This window comes from Etheostoma spectabile, chromosome 17 (assembly GCF_008692095.1).
Source record: "Etheostoma spectabile isolate EspeVRDwgs_2016 chromosome 17, UIUC_Espe_1.0, whole genome shotgun sequence".
Lineage (NCBI taxonomy): Eukaryota > Metazoa > Chordata > Actinopteri > Perciformes > Percidae > Etheostoma > Etheostoma spectabile.
In genome coordinates, this window is record NC_045749.1 from 1,376,852 (window position 1) to 1,395,509 (window position 18,658).

General features: G+C 41.0%; 2 protein-coding genes and 2 long non-coding RNA genes across 5 annotated transcripts in view; 2 read left to right on the forward strand and 2 right to left on the reverse strand.

Annotated features, from left to right (window-relative positions):
- LOC116705564 (uncharacterized) overlaps positions 1 to 7,631 on the reverse strand; it is a 14,197-nt gene extending 6,566 nt beyond the window's left edge. Inside the window, exons 1-2 of the long non-coding RNA XR_004335957.1 lie at positions 7,621 to 7,631; positions 6,441 to 6,443 (exon numbers count right to left, since the gene is read on the reverse strand). This is a non-coding gene — a long non-coding RNA (uncharacterized LOC116705564). The remainder of the gene's footprint in view (positions 1 to 6,440; positions 6,444 to 7,620) is intronic.
- The window catches only part of LOC116705557 (protein kinase C epsilon type), a 75,622-nt gene extending 65,755 nt beyond the window's left edge, over positions 1 to 9,867 (forward strand). The window contains exons 12-15 of one of the 2 annotated variants that reach the window (XM_032541827.1): positions 890 to 1,028; positions 2,177 to 2,365; positions 6,690 to 6,833; positions 8,084 to 9,867. In XM_032541827.1, the coding sequence (XP_032397718.1) occupies positions 890 to 1,028; positions 2,177 to 2,365; positions 6,690 to 6,833; positions 8,084 to 8,230 (619 nt within the window). In that variant the 3' untranslated portion in view covers positions 8,231 to 9,867. Of the gene's footprint in view, positions 1 to 889; positions 1,029 to 2,176; positions 2,366 to 6,689; positions 6,839 to 8,083 lie in introns of both variants that reach the window. The other variant, XM_032541826.1, reaches the window with a different exon arrangement.
- LOC116705563 (uncharacterized) overlaps positions 1 to 10,767 on the reverse strand; it is a 23,381-nt gene extending 12,614 nt beyond the window's left edge. The window contains exon 1 of the long non-coding RNA XR_004335956.1: positions 10,537 to 10,767. This is a non-coding gene — a long non-coding RNA (uncharacterized LOC116705563). The remainder of the gene's footprint in view (positions 1 to 10,536) is intronic.
- A 4,610-nt stretch (positions 10,768 to 15,377) lies between these two features.
- Positions 15,378 to 18,658, forward strand: part of LOC116705556 (endothelial PAS domain-containing protein 1) — a 97,512-nt gene continuing 94,231 nt past the window's right edge. The window contains exon 1 of the mRNA XM_032541824.1: positions 15,378 to 15,781. Coding sequence (XP_032397715.1) covers positions 15,756 to 15,781 — 26 coding nt within the window. The 5' untranslated portion in view covers positions 15,378 to 15,755. The remainder of the gene's footprint in view (positions 15,782 to 18,658) is intronic.

Below are 18,658 nucleotides of genomic sequence, written 5' to 3' on the forward strand. Positions count from 1 at the left end.
ACACACACACACACACACACACACACACACATATACTTTATCTCGTCGTTGGCTTGTCAGGGCGGCTGTATTTTTGAAAACACCTTGGGCTGAATGGCTGCGTCGGCTACATCGGGGAGATGTTGACATTTTTGTGGCAATCAACCATCAAACCCAGAGCGAGCGCATTCATCACCAACCCTGCCATCTCTCAACACTGCTTCTGTTATCTCTCCCACTGTTCCCTCTCTCTCACTCCCCATCCATCTCTTTCTCCTATTCAACCCTCAACTTTCTCTCTTTTCCCACGTCTGTTACCCTTTCCATCATCCTTCTATGTATTTCTTCCCGCCTCAGAGACACACACTTACATGTAAAACAAATACAGAAAAGAACCTGTGGGGCTGTGAAAGCCTTTGTTTATCGTGGTTACTGTAAATCCCAACTGTTCTCAAATGTGGGGTCTTTTATGAGAAGCACTTATTGCACAAGAGCACAAGAGATTCCATTGAAATAAACTAAAATATTGAAATTAAAGAGCTCAAAAAGCATATTCTTGCAGTCCAAATTGATGTCAAAATATGAGCTACTTTGATAAAACCGTTGCAAGTTTATTTGCGTGAAATCCCACAATGTCTAACAGCATCTTGATACTTGATACCATATTTCATATATTATACATATTTTATTTTGTTATATATACTGTGTACATATAGGTTGTATATCTGTATTCTACACTTGTATGTGTGTGTATGTGTGTACATTCTTTCCATTCCTCTTACTTTTAACTTTACCTTGCAGCTGTAACAGTTTGGGATTAATAAAGTATCTTTATCTATCTATCTATCTATCTATCTATCTATCTATCTATCTATCTATCTATCTATCTATCTATTCTCCGGCTCTGCAGAGACTTGAAGCTGGACAACATACTGTTGGATGTCGAGGGACACTGTAAGCTGGCAGACTTCGGGATGTGCAAGGAGGGAATCCTCGACGGTGTCAGCACCACCACCTTCTGCGGGACGCCAGATTATATCGCACCTGAGGTGAACTCTAATGCACATATACAGCTTCCACCCCCTAGTAACAACACATTATGTATTGAAATGTCACACACCCCCAGTAACAACAACATTTCATAAAAACAACGCATAATAATAATAAAATGTAACAGATTCCACACTCCTTAGTAACAACGCATCATGTAACAACAACACATAATGTTAATAAAATGTCAGTAACAACGCTTTACATAATAAAATGTCTAAGCTTCCATAACCCCAGTAACAACGCATTATGTAATACCAACACATAATAATAATCAAATGTCACAGCTTCCACACCCCTCAGTAACAACACATTACGTAATAATAACACATAATAATAATAAAATGTCAGACACCTCCAGTAACAACGCCTTAAGAAATAAAATGTTACAGCTTCCACACCCCCAGTAAGAATACATTATGTAATAAAACGTCACAGCTTCCACTCCGCAGTAACAACGCATTACTAAATAATCACGCACTAGGTAATAAAATGACAAAATGTAGTAAATTTTCTTTCATTATGTAATAACACCCGCATTACGCATTGCATTTTTTTATAAAAATTTGAACCCAATATGTAATAATTTTTTTTTTCTTTCTGTTAAAAAATGATTATTACATAATGCAAATGATGCATTATGTAATAAATTATCAAAATTAATGTCTTCATGAAGTCATGGTCACTCAAATATACAATTTGTTCAAAAGATTTGTTTTGCCTTTCATTATTGAATGTATTATATACTGTTTTCAGAGTTTTTATTACAAAATGCAACAATACAGGTGTTATTACATAGTGAAGTAAACATGTATGTACAAGTGTACATGTAGTATACATTGTATTTGACGTTTTATCACTTAATGCCCCGTAACCTTCATACAAACATTTTTTGTTTGTCCATTTATCCAACTGTTTGCAGATGATAGTCAATTTTTCATTGCTAAGATGGAGATTAAAATAGTAAACTGCAGCTTATGGTGGGAAGTGCGTAATGTTGCAGAACTTTGTTTATAAATCAATGCCAAAAAAATTAAATAATCAGCCCCCAAAATGACATAAGTTTGCTCAGCATAACTTTATGTTGGTAAAAATGTAGGGCTCTGTGAGTTTGTTTGTAAGTCTCTTGTTTTTGATGTGCGATCAGATCCTTCAGGAGCTGGACTACGGCCCGTCGGTGGACTGGTGGGCTCTGGGGGTGCTGATGTATGAGATGATGGCGGGCCAGCCGCCGTTTGAAGCCGATAATGAAGACGACCTGTTTGAGTCCATCCTCCATGACGACGTCCTCTACCCCGTCTGGCTCAGCAAGGAGGCGGTGTCCATTCTCAAAGCGGTCAGTTAGCTGTTCCCTAAAACACGTTGCAGTCAGAACACTTCGTAGTCCACTACCTAGTCTACACAGTTTAGTCTATATCCACGATGTTCCAGGATTGTCCCAGTGCCGCCAAAAATTCTGTTGGGTGCCCCTCATTGTTTCCGTCACCTTCTGCTTTTTTTGGCTTGGCATTTTAAACTCTGGTGGCTTTATAAGGACTATAGTTAACTCCTCCTCAGATCTATTTAGGTTAAATCCAGACAGCTAGCTCGACTATCTGGCTAGCACAACTAAAACATACGCTAAACGTACACAAAACAAGTTCCTTCTGAGGCTATTTTGCCGAGGCACAGGTCTTGAGTCTGTCACTTAAGTCTGTGATTGGTTTAAAAAATTGGTTAAAAATGCCATTATACCAGTGCACATTTTTCTCGTCCTGGAAGGCTGTGTGGACTAGCCTGGCAATGCGACACTAACTCAGTTGTGAACTTTATTTTCCAACTGCTCTGGTCTGAACCACTAGAGTTTTTTAACTTATAGCTTTTTCCCCTCGGTTCAGCAATGTTTCACACAGAGAAAAATCAAAGTGCACCAAAATGCATCTCTCAAAACCACACTTTGCAGTCAATAAAATTCACACTCCAAACAAGACCAGAATCCACAATTTGCGCATGTCTTGAAATGCATTATTGGTGACAAGAAAGTTAGTAAGGAACAAACCTGCCAACCCATCTCGCTGCCATTAGTTCTAACTGTAATTATTGCCAACATCAGACCTTTGTAAAAAACTGATTGATACTCTAAAAACAGATCCACACTCTGAGATCCATCCGTATACCAATTATAAAATATACAATTGAGTGGTCTTTCTCTTGCATCTACTGTTCCTCTGATTTTTCAGATTACAGTATCAGCTCTACGACACACTCAAAAATCTCAACCTCCCTTAAACAAATTATTCCGCAGCCTCTATAGTCCTAGTTTTTTCATTTCCCTTGCTTTTTCCTCATGCTTTCTAAAGAAAGAAAAGGTAGCTTTGTTGTGAGCATTGAAACTTATGTAGAATTGAAATGATATCCAGCCCTAATGGACTAATGGGCTGTTACAGATCCAAACATCCACAAAGGAATCATAACTCGTTGATGTCGTTCCATTTATGTAGCTGTTCTCGTGTTTCTTTGCTTTTGTCACTTGTTCTCTGCTTTTCTTTTTGCCTTTTCTGCTCTGTCCTTCTCCGTCTTGTCTCATTCTCAGTGTCACATGTGAGTGAGGATGCAGCTTTTTTTCTTGGTGATCCATGTTTCCTCCACTGGAAGAACATTGGACAATTTCTCCTCCTGTTTTAATCCATGACTCTTTGTGTGTGTGTGTGTGTGTGTGTGTGTGTGTGTGTGTTTGTGTGTGTGTGTGTGTGAGTGTAATGCCACTTGTCCGTTGTTTATTTGTTCGGCTAGTTTTTCCATCACAAGCCCTTGCGTTTACCTTGGCTGCAAAGCCTTGTGGGAAAGTTTGTGTGTTTATGTTGGACAACATGTCTTGGACTGTGACCAGTCACTTGACCAGTCCTCTGGGCTCTGATTGGACATGTCATCCAGCTGATGGACTGAAAACTCCCTCAGCTCAGTCTAATGGCAGAAAATGTCGACAAAGGAGTGGTTTTATAGTAGCTCTGTTGTTTCCAACTCATTTACAGTACATGCAGGTAATGAGGTGTTTATGAGAAGTGAACATCCATAACTTCCATTGTTTTTTCCAGAAAAAATGATTTTTCCCGCTTTGCTAACTTTCATCCTGGACTTTACGTCTTCCCATTGCACATACTGTATGTTCTTTGTACATTCTGTACTCAACCCATTCAGCCTCTTTTTTTTATCCTTATGCAACACTTATTTTGTATTCAAATTCATGTTTAACTCTTGTGTTGTCCGTGGGTTAAATCATTTTCAGACCCTTTTTGAAGTTTTTATATCAGAAATTTGAGTTTCTTTCAACCAAAATTCCCCAAAAATAACATGCAACACTAAAAGAAGAAAGAAAAGAAATATTGCTGATCACTACTTTCATGCTTTACCCGGGTCAAAATCTGTGATAATACATAAACATATGTTCCCTTGATTTTAACTATTATTCAACATAATTCAGAATTTCTGAAAATCTTACTCAAAAGGTAGGCATCATATCATGTAAATGAGGTGCAGTGGCCATACATTTCAAACAGAAGTGTAAAACAAGTAATGGTAATAAGTTGGAATCAAGTTGGCTAAGAAGACGGAAGACAAAAATGGGGAATAATTTACAGGCTACTTTATGTTTTATAAACCAGGGCAATAGGAAGACAGTACAAGGGTTAAGATGTGTGTTTGTCTGTTTGTATTTGCACCATTTACAGCTACCGACAAACTTTGCAATGCCTCATTTTTATGAGTACAGAACGTAGTTGTACTACTGTAGAAGTTTTGTACTTATTATTAGTGGAGTAATTTACGAGATACACCTTTCCATTAGCGCCTGTTCTGAGGCATTCGGCTAATAGCGCTAACTTGTCCAATGTAAAAGAGGGGGGGGGGTTGTTTGGCTCGAGGACATGATGCAAAGTAACCTAGAAAATCTAGAAGCACCCTAGCGGCCGCAAATGTAATTTGCAGCTAGGCTCAGTCTAGCAACTCTCCGTTGGCCTGCGAGCTGGAAAACCAAGTTCTGGTCCGGCCAATCACATTGTGTATAGAGTCGGTGGGCGGGATTAACCTGGAAGGCAGCTGCTGGGTAACGTAAAGGTAAATAGGCCAGTTGGAGATAAAGAAAATGATTCACGCAGGTATCGTGAATTTTTTGTGACAATTTTTGGAATGGATTATTTTCCCAAGAATCAATATTTATTTCTTTTACCAATGATTTATCTAAATATTTTCCGTTTTTACAAAATCCATGTTATGTTCTTCTTTACAAATGAAATGAATGAATGTCAGACTGATGTCGTTCCTCATAGAAAACAATTAGTTATTAGCAATGTCTAACAATATACTGTCTCTTGAAATGTATCAACAAACTTTTGTTTTTGTTAAAGTATACAAAAGAAAATTGTGATACCCCTAGAATCGCCATGAATAAAAATCACTCTACAAATCAAATAGACCCCCATGTATCCTGAAAGAATCAAAACTGGGACAAAAGCATGTCGTCTCAGCCCTAAAACATCGTTTGTTAGAGAAATAAGTCACACACACCAATCTGCAATGACTCAATAGTTCCTAATTTGGACTTCCAATATTTGGAGCATGTGAGATATATGATGTAAAGGGCTATGGAAAATGCTGGATGTTCTCTACAGATTGAAAAACATATTTTCCCTGAACAACATGATGACAGTAATTATCTGCTCCCTAATCTCTCTCTCTTTCTTAGAATCAGCAAATTGACTGATATTTATGTCATAAGAGTCTTTTCTTCTTTTACAAAGCAGATGTTCACATCTGTTCTCTACATGTGTTTAATCTAGGGGTGGAAGGCTACATTGATGCAAAGATCCACTATCCAATATTAGCCATTCAAAGGGAAATGATCAGCACATATACTATAAGATCCCCCCTTTATATTTATTCTTTTTCTAAAAAAGAATAGTTTTTTTTTTTAATTTCAATGCCTGGAAGAGCTCAGTTATAAAACTGACAAACCCCATTAAAGGTGCTCTCTGAGTTCTGAGTTGAAGCTGTGCTCGGTCTCTGGAGACAACGCGGGGCTCGCCAATGTCAAACAAACACAGGCTGTGCACCAAAAATACAACAACCCACGTTCACACAGATACAACTCACGCAACTCAATCAACTCTGCACAGCAACCCACATCCCCTCCCCTAACCATCTTGTCGGTGTGTTGTCCCCCGTGATCGGGCTTTTTCACGGTGTATTCAGGGTCCAGGCAGCTAGCGGATCAGGGAGAGACGCCTACGATTTGAGACAGTAATGAAATCGCACTGAAACTATGCAAGAACTCTGAGTGCACCTTTTAAGTTTCTTTTTTTTGAGATGATATAAATGTAACTGTGTTAATTTGGCATATGATATGGTCTACATATCAATCAGGTTCCTGAACTGACAGACTTCAAAATACCAACAAATATCCTATCGTTGTCTAATGAATCGATATAAAATCGTATTGTGTTAAAACTTATGATTACGCGCCTAGTAAACTCACAGTCCTTATTCCTCAAAATCACTAGATATCTTTCAGTCAAGAAAACAATTCTTTCTTCTTTTCTCTTCTCTCTCTCTCTCTCTCTCTCTCTCTCTCTCTCTCTCTCTCTCTCTCTCTCCACCTCTTTCTTTGTTTCCTTGTCTCCTCTCAGTTCATGACTAAGAGTCCTACCAAGCGTCTGGGCTGCGTGGCGGCACAGGGTCTGGAGGAGGCCATCAAGTTCCACGTGTTCTTCAGAGAGATCGACTGGACGCTGCTGGAGCAGAGGAAGATCAGACCGCCGTTCAAACACCTCGCATCGTGAGTTAACCCAAACACAACACACACACACACACACACACACACCACACACCACACACACACACACACACACACACACACACACACACACACAGACACTCACAGACGCTAGAGGGTGACAAGGGAATCAGTTGTCGCTCCCATCCCATCTGACTACTACCTAACTAGTATTAAGCTCCGCCCTTTCAAACAGTCACATATCGCACCACTTGGTTTCCCCAGGCGGCGTAGCAACAGCGCAGGAGTTTCAGTGTTGCCCGGTAGACCTGACAGGACCTCAGACGAACCAAAGATAGCATCTATTACTGCATTTTGCAGCTGAGTTAACAACACACAGGCCTATTATAGCCTTAACTTCCCCTTGTTTTTTTATTTCCTAAAACAAAATGCCTCGTAATTCTTCAGCCTCCGTCCCGCTCCTTCCCACTCCCGTTGATTGATTTCAATGCTCCATCCGTCCCTATCACGTTACCAACAGTGAGATTGACTATTGTCACTATTGGTATCACGTGACCTGCTGGAGTCCCGAAAAATTGTCACCCTTAACGGACACACACACACACATACACATACACACACACACACACACACACCACACACACACACACACAGACATGCACACACACAGACAGACAGACACACACACACACACACACACACACACACACACACACAACCCACCACACACCACACAACACACCTACAAACACACACAGACACTTACACACAGACGTACAAACACACACAGGAACACACACACACACATACAACAAAAAAGGGACTCTGTCTGCAGAAGAAGAGAATTACTGCCTTATTCAGATGTGAAAACAAGCATTTCTTTATTAGGCTGTAATTAATCACATTTTGATCGAGATTTCACTTTGAGCTTTGATCACAAAAACAATGTAAGCTAGACTATTATTTTGCACATTAGGAGATTGCAAGTAAGCTCTTATGTTGTCTTGTGTTCTGAATGAAACACACTTTCACCCCTTCCGAGGGCAAAACTCACCCAGCCAACATTTGAATATATTTTAAAGATTTTAAAGATCATTTTTAGGGTAACTCATAAAGTAGGTATTAAGGGAAATTCACCACTGTGACACAAAGTGTTTTTCACGATTGATCTGTTAAACTGTTTTCACAGTTTTTTTCAAGTTAAGTGCAATAGAGGCTGAAGTTCACCAAAACAGATGATCTTAAAAGGAATTAGCTCTGAAAGCTTTCTCTGTCGTTCTTTGTCAGAAAACCAAAAGGGATGTGAATAACTTTGACCAGGACTTCACGCGCGAAGAACCCAACCTGACGCCAACGGAAGCCAGCATCATCAAGCAGATCAACCAAGATGAGTTTAAAGGATTCTCCTACTTTGGAGACGAGACTGTGGCCTAGACACACCCCACACACACACACACCACACACACACACACACACACACACCACACACACACGCCGCGATAAACAACATACACCAACACACTTCAACAAAGATCTAATATTTAAAGAGAAACACGCCCTTCTGGAAACATCCTGAACTTTTCCAGATTCTGACTACTCCAGGAATTATACTACACTATCTGTATCTCTCTTTTTTATGGTTTCCGTGCTCTTGTTGTTTGTCCATTGGTGCATAATCCCATCAAAGTATATGCTCGAGCAGCATGTAAGCGCAGGTCAGATACTGTGAGAAATGCTCCTTCACTCGGACCGCATGGATGTCTGCTGCAGGTAAAGCAGTGGATAAAACCAAACTGTGTGTGTGTGTGAGTGCGTGTGTGTATGTGCGTGGGTGTGTGTGTGTGTGTGTAAGAGAGAGATAATATACAAATGTGCATGCATGCATAGTCGAGAGAAAGAGTCATTTCTGTACATGTTGTGCTGAATCCTGTGTCTGTCTATGTGTCTAAAGAATGTTTTTTGTTGAACCGATGATTGTATTTTAAGAAAAAATAAGGTCCTGGAAAGTATTTTATTTATTAGAAAAAAGAGATGTCAAGGGGACATTTTTCGGAAGAAACTATGATGGAATTTGAATTTTTGTCAGTGCTTTGTTTGAAGTTTAACACTCCAACTGGCTCATTAAATGTTAACTCTAGATGATGGAACACAAAGCGACACTTTCACATTTTGAAATTTGAACTTAATTTTATCTCAGCAGTTTCCTTTCTTATTAGAGAGAAGAGTTATGTGCGCTGTTTTCCCTTCTATCTCTCTCTCTCTCTCTCCATATTTTTGCTTCATAGTACATTGATTTTTCCCCTTCTTCATTAAAACCAAATGGTACCATTAGCCGTCGGCTAACACACCTGCAGTAACCTACCACTGGGAGCGTCCATTGTTGTACTGAGGTATGCTGCAGTGTTAACGAGCTGTCTTCCATAAGACTTGAGACTTGACATTAACAGTTTTCCAGTGAAGCCAAATAACTGAAATCTAAAATGTCAGAGAAGCCCTTTAAAAAGTCTGATTTACTGAAACTCTCTTCTGAAGCGAAATGTCTCGGTCACCTGCTTAAGTCCTTTCATGACCACTTGACCAGTGAAATGGCTTTGTGTGTGTGTGTGTGTGTGTGTGATAAATGGGGTTGAACACCAAAACCTGGCTCCAAATTTGAATCAATTCTAAAATTCCAAAAATGCCAAGAACCGGGTATGCGTAAAAAAAAAAAAAACTCATTTCAGTTCTGCACGTACACATGGAGCGCTTTCTGGACGGGACGACGCAGCGCAGTGCGATGCATTTTGTTTTATTTAGGCCAGGTTTCCCAATTTGGGGCCCGCGGGCCAAGTTTGGCGCGTGCTCCGTTAGTGTCGGCCAATGTGCATGCCTATGCTTATTCTCCTCTCTGTAAGACCAGCACGCCCAGAATGCACCTGAACACACCTCCCTGTAAGACCAGCACGCCAGAATGCACCTGAACACACCTCCCTGTAAGACCAGCACGCCAGAATGCACCTGAACACACCTCCCCTGTAAGACCAGCACCCCAGAATGCACCTGAACACACCTCCCTGTAAGACAGCACGCCAGAATGCACCTGAACACACCTCCTGTAAGACCAGCACGCCCAGAATGCACCGAACACACCTCCCTGTAGAACCAGCACGCCCAGAATGCACCTGAACACCCTCCCTGTAGCCAACCCAATGCCTGACCCTCCTGTAAACCCACCCAGAATCACTGAAACACCTCCCTGTAAGACCAGCATGCCAGAATGCACTGAACACCCTCCCTGTAAGACCAGCACACCAGAATGCACCTGAACACACCTCCCTGTAAGACCAGCACGCCCAGAAGCCCTGAACACACCTTCCTGTAAGACCGCATGCCCAGAATGCACCTGAACACACTCCTGTAAGACCAGCACGCCCAGAATGCACCTGAACACCCTCCCTGTAAACCAGCACGCCCAGAATCACTGAACACACCTCCCTGTAAGACAGCACGCCCAGAATGCACCTGAACACACCTCCCTGTAAGACCAGCACCGCCCAGAATGCACCTGAACACACCTCCCGTAAGACCAGCCGCCCAAATGCCCTGAACACACCTCGTAAGACCAGTGCCTGGGCGCAAAGATGGTTTCTGGTGCATTTGCTATTTCAATGACGTCGGTGCGGAATGGAAACGTTAAAATCCAAACGGTGTCCACCTCACCCTAACAGCATCGTTGCTGTTCTGGACCTACAGTCTCTGACGCAGTATTATGGATCCCACGTAACTTCTAGGCAAGTCCCGCCCTACCAAGCAGTCTGATTGGTTGGGGCTAGGCATTGACATTGAGTGGTTAAGGTTAGGATAACCGATTGGTCAGGGGATAGGACCTGGACAAATTGGGTAACGTTACCTAGCGTAACCATGGACTCCTGGCCAATAGCAGCGTGTGAATGCTATTGAAGGCGGGTCTTGTCCAGAAGTTGCATGGGTTACATAACAATAATACATTTTATTTATAATTCCCTATACATTTCAAAAGGAAATCTCAAAGGGCTACAACAACGCGTCCCTGACATGACAAATTAAACCCTCTTGATTCCACATGAAAGATCGCATGTCTTAATGTGGTGTGTGTGTGTGTGTGTGTGTGTGTGTGTGTGTGTGTGTGTGTTGTGTGTGTGTGCGTTTGCGTGTGCATGTGTGCGTGTGTGGAGAGCCATCCGTTTCATTTTATATAAAACATCTTTTGTTTTTGTCGTGTTGTTTTTAGTAGATTGTTCTTGCAAACATGTTAGAGATAATTTGCAGCGAGACTCACTTGGACAGAAACCCGTCAACCCGCCTTCCTCTCAGAAACCCGTCACCCCCTCCTCCTCTCGAAACCCTCAACCCCCCTCATCCTCTCAGAACCCCTCAGACCCCCCTCATCCTCAGACCCCCTCAACCCCTCATCCTCTCAGAAACCCTCAGACCCCTCTCTCTCTCAGAAACCCCTCAGACCCCCCCTCATCCTTCAGAAACCCCCAGACCCTCCTCATCCTCTCAGAAACCCCTCAGACCCCCCTCATCCTCTCAGAAACCCCTCAGACCCTCCTCATCCTCTCAGAAACCCCTCAGACCCCTCATCCTCTCAGAAACCCCTCCAGACCTCCTCATCCTCTCAGAAACCCCTCAGACCCCCTCATCCTCTCAAAACCCCTCAGACCCTCCTCATCCTCTCAGAACCTCAGCACCCCTCATCCTCTCAAAACCAGTCAGACCCTCCTCATCCTCTCAGAAACCCTCAGACCCTCCTCATCCTCTCAGAAACCCCTCAGACCCCACTCATCCTCTCAGAAACCCGTCAGACCCCCCTCATCCTCTCAGAAACCCCTCAGACCCCATCATCCTCTCAAACCGTTCGACCCTCCTCATCCTCTCAGAAACCCGTCAGACCCTCCTCATCCTCTTTGTACAGCCCTGATATGTACTATCAGTTATAGGCTGGTGTCCAGAGCTGTTGGTCCACGTTGCAGGTCAGGTTCAGGACTTCTATTGTAAACTGAAAAGAATCCACAACATCTTAGAGAAAACTTATGTGCAATACTCTACAATATTCTTTTATTATTAGCTTCTCTTTCTTCCGCTATTTCTTCTTCCCTTCCATTTTTCTTTCTCTTTAGCCTCGTCCACAGACAGGTACACAGAGGACTACTGTACGGTTGGTTTTGGGGCACATGAAATTGATAATTATTTCACCCACATTGTGGATGTGTGACGCACTTTAAACATATCTCTATAGGCTTTTTTTTTTTTAATTTTTGGACGTTGTTGATTGATTGATTGATTTGAAAACGCTTCGGTTACAGATGACGTCAGTTGAGTGGGCGGTCCTTCGATGTGGCCCGGGTCACATTCACAGACACACTGCTTTAAAGAACACACACACACACACACACACACACACACACACACACACACACACACACACACACACACACACACACACACACACACACAGTGGTGCAGATTTAGGATTAGTTTTTTCGCCAACCAACTTCCCAAACACCATGTTTCTGCAGTCCATCATTTCTCTTCTCTCTTAATGTGTCTCCTGTTGCATCTTTTTTTTGTCTTTAATTTGAGGTCAAACTGTTCCACCACGACCCAAATAAGGGTTAGTCCTCCACGCTAAATGCCAAAAGCTATTTCCAAATAAGAAAATCATGTACGAAGATCCTTTTAATAGATTTTTTTTACGTTCTTGATCAAGTTAAATTGAACACACAGTGGCTGGCATGTGGTTACATTCAAACCTGGAAGCAGTATTATGATTTTTACTTACAGCATCAAACATGCATCTTCCTCGGGTCGTGAGCAGAATGTTACTGTGTGTACGTGTTTTTGATTTGCAGTCCCTGTATTTGTGAAGCCTGTTATGTACATTTTGTCGTCTGATCTGTGTTTTTTTTCATGCCATTCATTTGTGTTCATGGCAATATGTTTTTCTGTTACGCTGTGTGCCAAATGTACTGTATTTTAAAATGATGTGAAGATGTATTTTCATTTTTTGAAACAAATTAAATATCATGATGTCAGAGAAAATGTCTGTTTTGTGTATCACTTCCATTTTAAGTTTTACGAGATATGTGTTAGGCTAATAAAGTAGAGCTTTACATTTGAATGTGTGCCTCAATTTAGGCTTAATATGAACACAGCAAGCACAAAAAACAAGATTATGAAATTTTGTTATGACGGTGACTTTCCCGGACGACACAATCTATCAATTGCAATTAGATATTTTACTTATTATTATACTATGGAATCCATAATAACGCGGGGATGACGTCACAACCGAGTTGAAAGCGTTCCATTTACAAGTCGTATTTTCATTATTTTTATTAGCCCTAGCCAGGTTAGCCGTTGTTAGCGATGCCAGTTGATAACAATGCATTTAGCAGTTTTTTTAGCTTAACATGTCTACAGATAGAAGTTGGACAGGACTGTGTGTACGAGTTATTTAGTGAGACACAATATGGCAGAAGTGCTAATAACTGTATGTTACTACAGCTTTCACAACAGTTGATGCATGGGGCAGCCATGTTGGATTTTTTTCTTCGGGGTACTCGGTGGTGGTGTCACTCCCCGATGTGAGGCGAGTGCAGATGTGAGTCGCGCATGTTCAGATTTCAATGGTTTAGGACATAACTGTCATACTGAAATTTGTGAAATCCATGAAATTATAATTTTTTCTCATTGCAAAAAAAGAATGAGAATCATTCTAGAAATGTTGTAGCTATCTATGATAGTTTGATTGCTAACGTTAGCTCAAAGCACCATTCAGCTGACAGCCTTTGTTGTGTTTGATGCTAACTTGTAGCCAGCGGAGAACCAACTTGGTTACGTAGGGTCCATTTTTACTGTGTTGACATTAAAGAAGTCTCTCATTACCATCTTATATGCTACTTGTCGCAAAGTGACGCATGCAAGTCACAAATCTGCACTCGACTTACATCGGGGAGTGGTCCGAGCTCGCAAATCGAGGTCAGGGGGCGAGTCTCAGACTTTGACCTCAGAAAAAGTCAGTTCTCAGTTAAGTAGCATCTGTATTAGAGAAAAATAATCTCTTCATCTGATGCTTAAAGTGAATAAAGATTATTTGCCAGTTTACTTACTGGAGTTCCACAACTACACAGATCCTCTACTGACAGGATATATGTTATAGGCCTATTCTGTGCCATTGTCGCAGCCATGTGCCTAGATTATAGCCTGCGTTACCCGTGCCTAGTTGGTCCTGTCTTGTATTATTTATTTATTTATTAATTCTGGACAATGCACATTGATGAACAAGTAAAGCAGTTCACGTAAATGGGCCAGATTGTAGCCCGAGGGCTAATTTCCATCTGCAGTCCATCAGGCACGTTAGAGTTACAGTAAAAAAGGACTTTTCTTCTTGTTTTTCTGCTTGTTTAGCGTGTAGCCTACATGTGTTCCAGTTTAATTATCAAAGCCTTTGTACTGATTTGGCAGCACAAAGTGCCTTTGTTCTAATAAATAGATATTTTGTCTTCATCTTGACAGTATGGGTGAGAAATAAATTCATATTTGGTTGACTAGCCAAAACAGTCTCTTGTTTTCTGGTGTTTCTGGGTCAGTAGCCTATGGCGGGCTAATTATTGTCTTAGATAGGCTTTTTATAAGGAATCAAATCTCCACACAGTTCAATAAATTGTGATGGATGCAGTTAGGTGTTTGCGGGTTGACTTTGGCTGAAAACTTCACTCCGGAAATTTGTCAGCACCCCCAATTCAAAATATGTTCCCTCAGCTTTCTTATTATTTGTGTCCCCTTTAACCCTCATGTTGTCCTCAGGTCAAACTGACCTGTTGTCCTATATCAATGTTCTTTCTAACTCCCCAAAATAACATGATTGATTCCACAAAATGCTCTTTGGCAAGTACAAATCTCTACTTTCATTCATTTTGGGGCATCTTATTCAATTTTATAGCATTTGAAAAAAATGGAAGTGGTTTCAAAATAGTGTAAAAGTTGACATATTCCAGTCTGTGATTATCCATCAACATCCATTCCTTTAATTGTAGTCTCAATAATTCCTAATTTCTGCTTTTCTAACTCAAACATTAGGCATAATTTCCTATAAATGAGGTTTATTGAATATAAATTCAAAAAATAACTATAAAACAAAAGTTAATAAGTTAGTGTTACATAGTGTTGAAAAACGTCAAAAAAAAGTGACAAATATCGGAAAAAAGCGTCAAAACGTTGAAAATGGGACAAAAACGTAAGAAAATGTAAAAACATTGATAAAAAAAAAGCCTCAGCAAAAATGTGATTTTCAATTTTGTCAACCATGAAAAAAATAAAGCTTTTTTCTGTCATTTTTGTCACTTTTCAATGCTGTGGTTGCAGAACAGCTCGCACCTGTTGCAGACCAGGTACAAACAGGTAGGAGAGCTGAGCGCGCGGGGGGGGGGGGGGGGGGGGGGGAAGAGGACGGGGCTGTTCAGGGAGAGAGGGGGGCGGTTCTCTGTGGCGTTTCCAACCAATCAGCGTGCCGGGCTCGGTACAGCGGCTCCCACGGTGCCAGCGGAGCTTCCAGGTCAGACGCGGAGCAGCTCCGGGAGTTCTCAGAAGAGAAGAAGGCGAGGAAAAGTTTGGAGTGTGTGTCAGCAGCAGCAGCAGCAGCGGCAGTCCAGCGTTTATCCGCAGCCTGAGACAGGCTCTATCTGCGGTGGAGAGGCGGTACAATCCTCAGCAGTGTTCTGAGACTGTACGGCCACGATCGCTTCCAGACAGCCAGCCAGCCAGCCTAACAGCCTTTCTGGACTAACACACAGCTTTTATGACATGATCTGTCAAAGCGCTGCTTCCGACCTGCGCACGTCCATGTAAAACCTGCACACGTTACTCAGCCATTCTGACCCTGAAAGTTGGACGTAACATAGACTGAAGGGGAATTACAACACTGAAACAAGAGAGCATGACGGCCGATAAAGAGAAAAAGAGGTAAGACATTTTTTTTTTTTTTTTAATTTCCCTTTGGTTATGAGTTCATTAATTAATCCGCGCCTTGCAGATAATGGAGTGTGTTTGTTCAGTCGGCCTCTGTCTGTGCAGAGACCTGTTGCATGTGACTTGGCCTGCATGGTTGTTATAAATCACAGCCACAGCCAGTGGCTTCATATGGCGTTCATAATCCAAAATAAAAAGCTTAATGTGTTTTTAATGCAGAAATGGCACGTTGGCAGTGATTAGACTCCTATACAGTAGGCTAAGGGGGTGATTTGATTTAGTCTGTTGGCCTGCTTAACAGAACATTGAGATTGCTACACCGTGAGTTTAACTAGATTTAATTCAGATTTTTTAAATGTCATGCAACCTTGAAGGACTTTTAAGACTTGTTTCTTATGAGTGAAATCATGCAAAGTCCTGTCAAACAAACTCCAAATGTTAAACTAAAATCTGAGGACATGGAGTATCCAGAAGTGCATTATCTCCGCTGTCTTTTAATTGTTTGTATAGGTCACAGCAAATGCATATTGTACCTAATATAGGCAATACATATTCTCTATTTTAAATTACTGTTTGATGTCATTGAATCATTCTGTACAGTGGCACTCATCTGTACGAAATACAAGCAAATATGCAAATAAAGTTCCTTATAAAGGGAGGTAGTTCTTTACATGAGTTGCTGATCATAGGGGAACAGTTTTGTGGGTGTTTATGTAGCTCAGCAGTGGCTCAGGGGCAAGAGGAAGTACATTTTAGTGATATTGTTTTTAAAATTAAAAAAGAAAAGGGCACGGAAGCTGGGGTTTGTCGACACAAAAGCTTCAATTTCCAGCAAAGCCACTTCTTAACCTCTACCCTTCTTTCAGGGGCAATCACCAATCAGTCCTGACAGTATAGATATCAGACTGCCAAGTAAGGAAGATTCTGGAAATCTTGTAGTAGCTGTGCAGTATAGTGTCCTTTCCTCTGGAGGAGATTACAGCTGCGTAATCTCCTCTCAGAGTTCAGCTGAGAAACTGCTGCCACATATTTGACAATTTAACTTGCAGCAGCTAAGACATTTTTCAGTCGGCTTAGTAGAGCTGGGCAATATGGAGAAAATCAAATACCACCATACTTTGGACCAATTACACCAATATCGACATTGTAGGGTTTACACAATGGGAGTTTTTTTGCACTATTCCTTCCTTCTCTTCAATTATTTCATATTTCTTCTAAATTTGTATTCTATTGTATTGTTATACTGTATACTTAACAGTATTTTTTTATATTGCTTACTGTCCTTTCTGTTTTTATTCTTTTTATAAGTTAAAGGAGAATTCTGGTTGATATCAACACGTAGCTCTGTTGTTTGTACATTTGGAGGTCTGTGAGTAGAGAGGAAAATGAAACCGATCCATGCTGCTCCCTCTAGAGTTAGCCCCCAACAGGCTCAAACAGGGCAAGTGTTTTTCTTAACGATATATTTATTGCTTTGCACATAGAAAGCATACAGTCACAGGAACAGTAACATCATGAACATCCCTCCTCCCCCTACCCTCAACAACATAAACATTCAAGGAAAAAAAGATGAAAATGAATAAAACAAAAACAGTGGTGACCCTGTCTATTTTCTAAGACATGACAGCTTCCACAAGCTGCCATTCAAATTTAATCATTAATTTCAGTCTGGTCACTTTCAAGGAACTGCATAGAAGTGTCCCATATCTCTGGGAACTTATTTAGTTTCCCTTTGGCAACATAAGGTAATTCCTCCAGTGCCGAGCATGACGCCATTTCTCGTAACCACGTTCCAGGTGTAGGGCCGTCTTTTTCACCTCAATGAAATCACTCTCCCAGCCTGAAGCGAGGATAGATTGATCATAGGGGCATTTCTGCGGCCCGGTGCAAAGTGATCAGGGTAAATACCTTATATACAGAGCTTTGCCTCAAGTGGAACCACCATATTAGTCACATATGAAATCATGTGGGTTACATCTATCCAAAATGACCGGACTTGTTGGCATTTTGGCATTCCCACATGCAGCGCAACAAAGTGCCAACACTATCACTACATTTAGTACAGCTGTCAGGAATGTTAGGGTTATAGCGACGTAGTTTTACAGGTGTTACGTAAGTTCTGAATAGTCACTTGTATTGTGTTTATAGTTTTATTAGTGCCCATTTTCTGTAATGATTAGTTTTTAAGTCATCTCTCCATGCATTGAGTCTACCGTGGGAATTGTCCTTTGAAATGGATCGTAACATACAGTATCATACAGTACTGACAGCTGACCTCCAGCATCCGTATTACTTACAATACACTTCTCTAAAACTGACATGGGAGGTCTATCCAGCAGGGGTGGGAATCACCAGACGCCTCCCAATACTATATCATCACGATAGTTATGCCACGATAGGATATTAGTGTGATTTTTAACATATTGCAATATTCTGCGATATATATATATATATATATATATATATATATATATATATATATATATAACCTTTTTTCCAACTTTGAATTTTTCCCAATATATTTCTCTGTTTGTTCATCTCACTTCAAATTTATTTCTGCAAATGGAGATTGTCAAGCAGACAAACTAACCAACACATATATAATAAAAGATCCATACTTGGCGCCTGTGTATCATTACAGTATTGCCACTGAAAATATTGCGATACTATGCTGTATTGAGGTATTTAACCCTTGTGTTGTCTTCCCATCTTCTGTCTATCCATGTACTTTTCCTTCCAGGTCAAAATTGAAAATGAATTATTTTTTGGGCTTTTTGGATGTGTTTGACGCTTTTTCTGAAGTAATCATTAATTTTACCTGAAGAATGATGTATGGAATCATCCATGTTATTATTGGGCAATTTGGTTGAA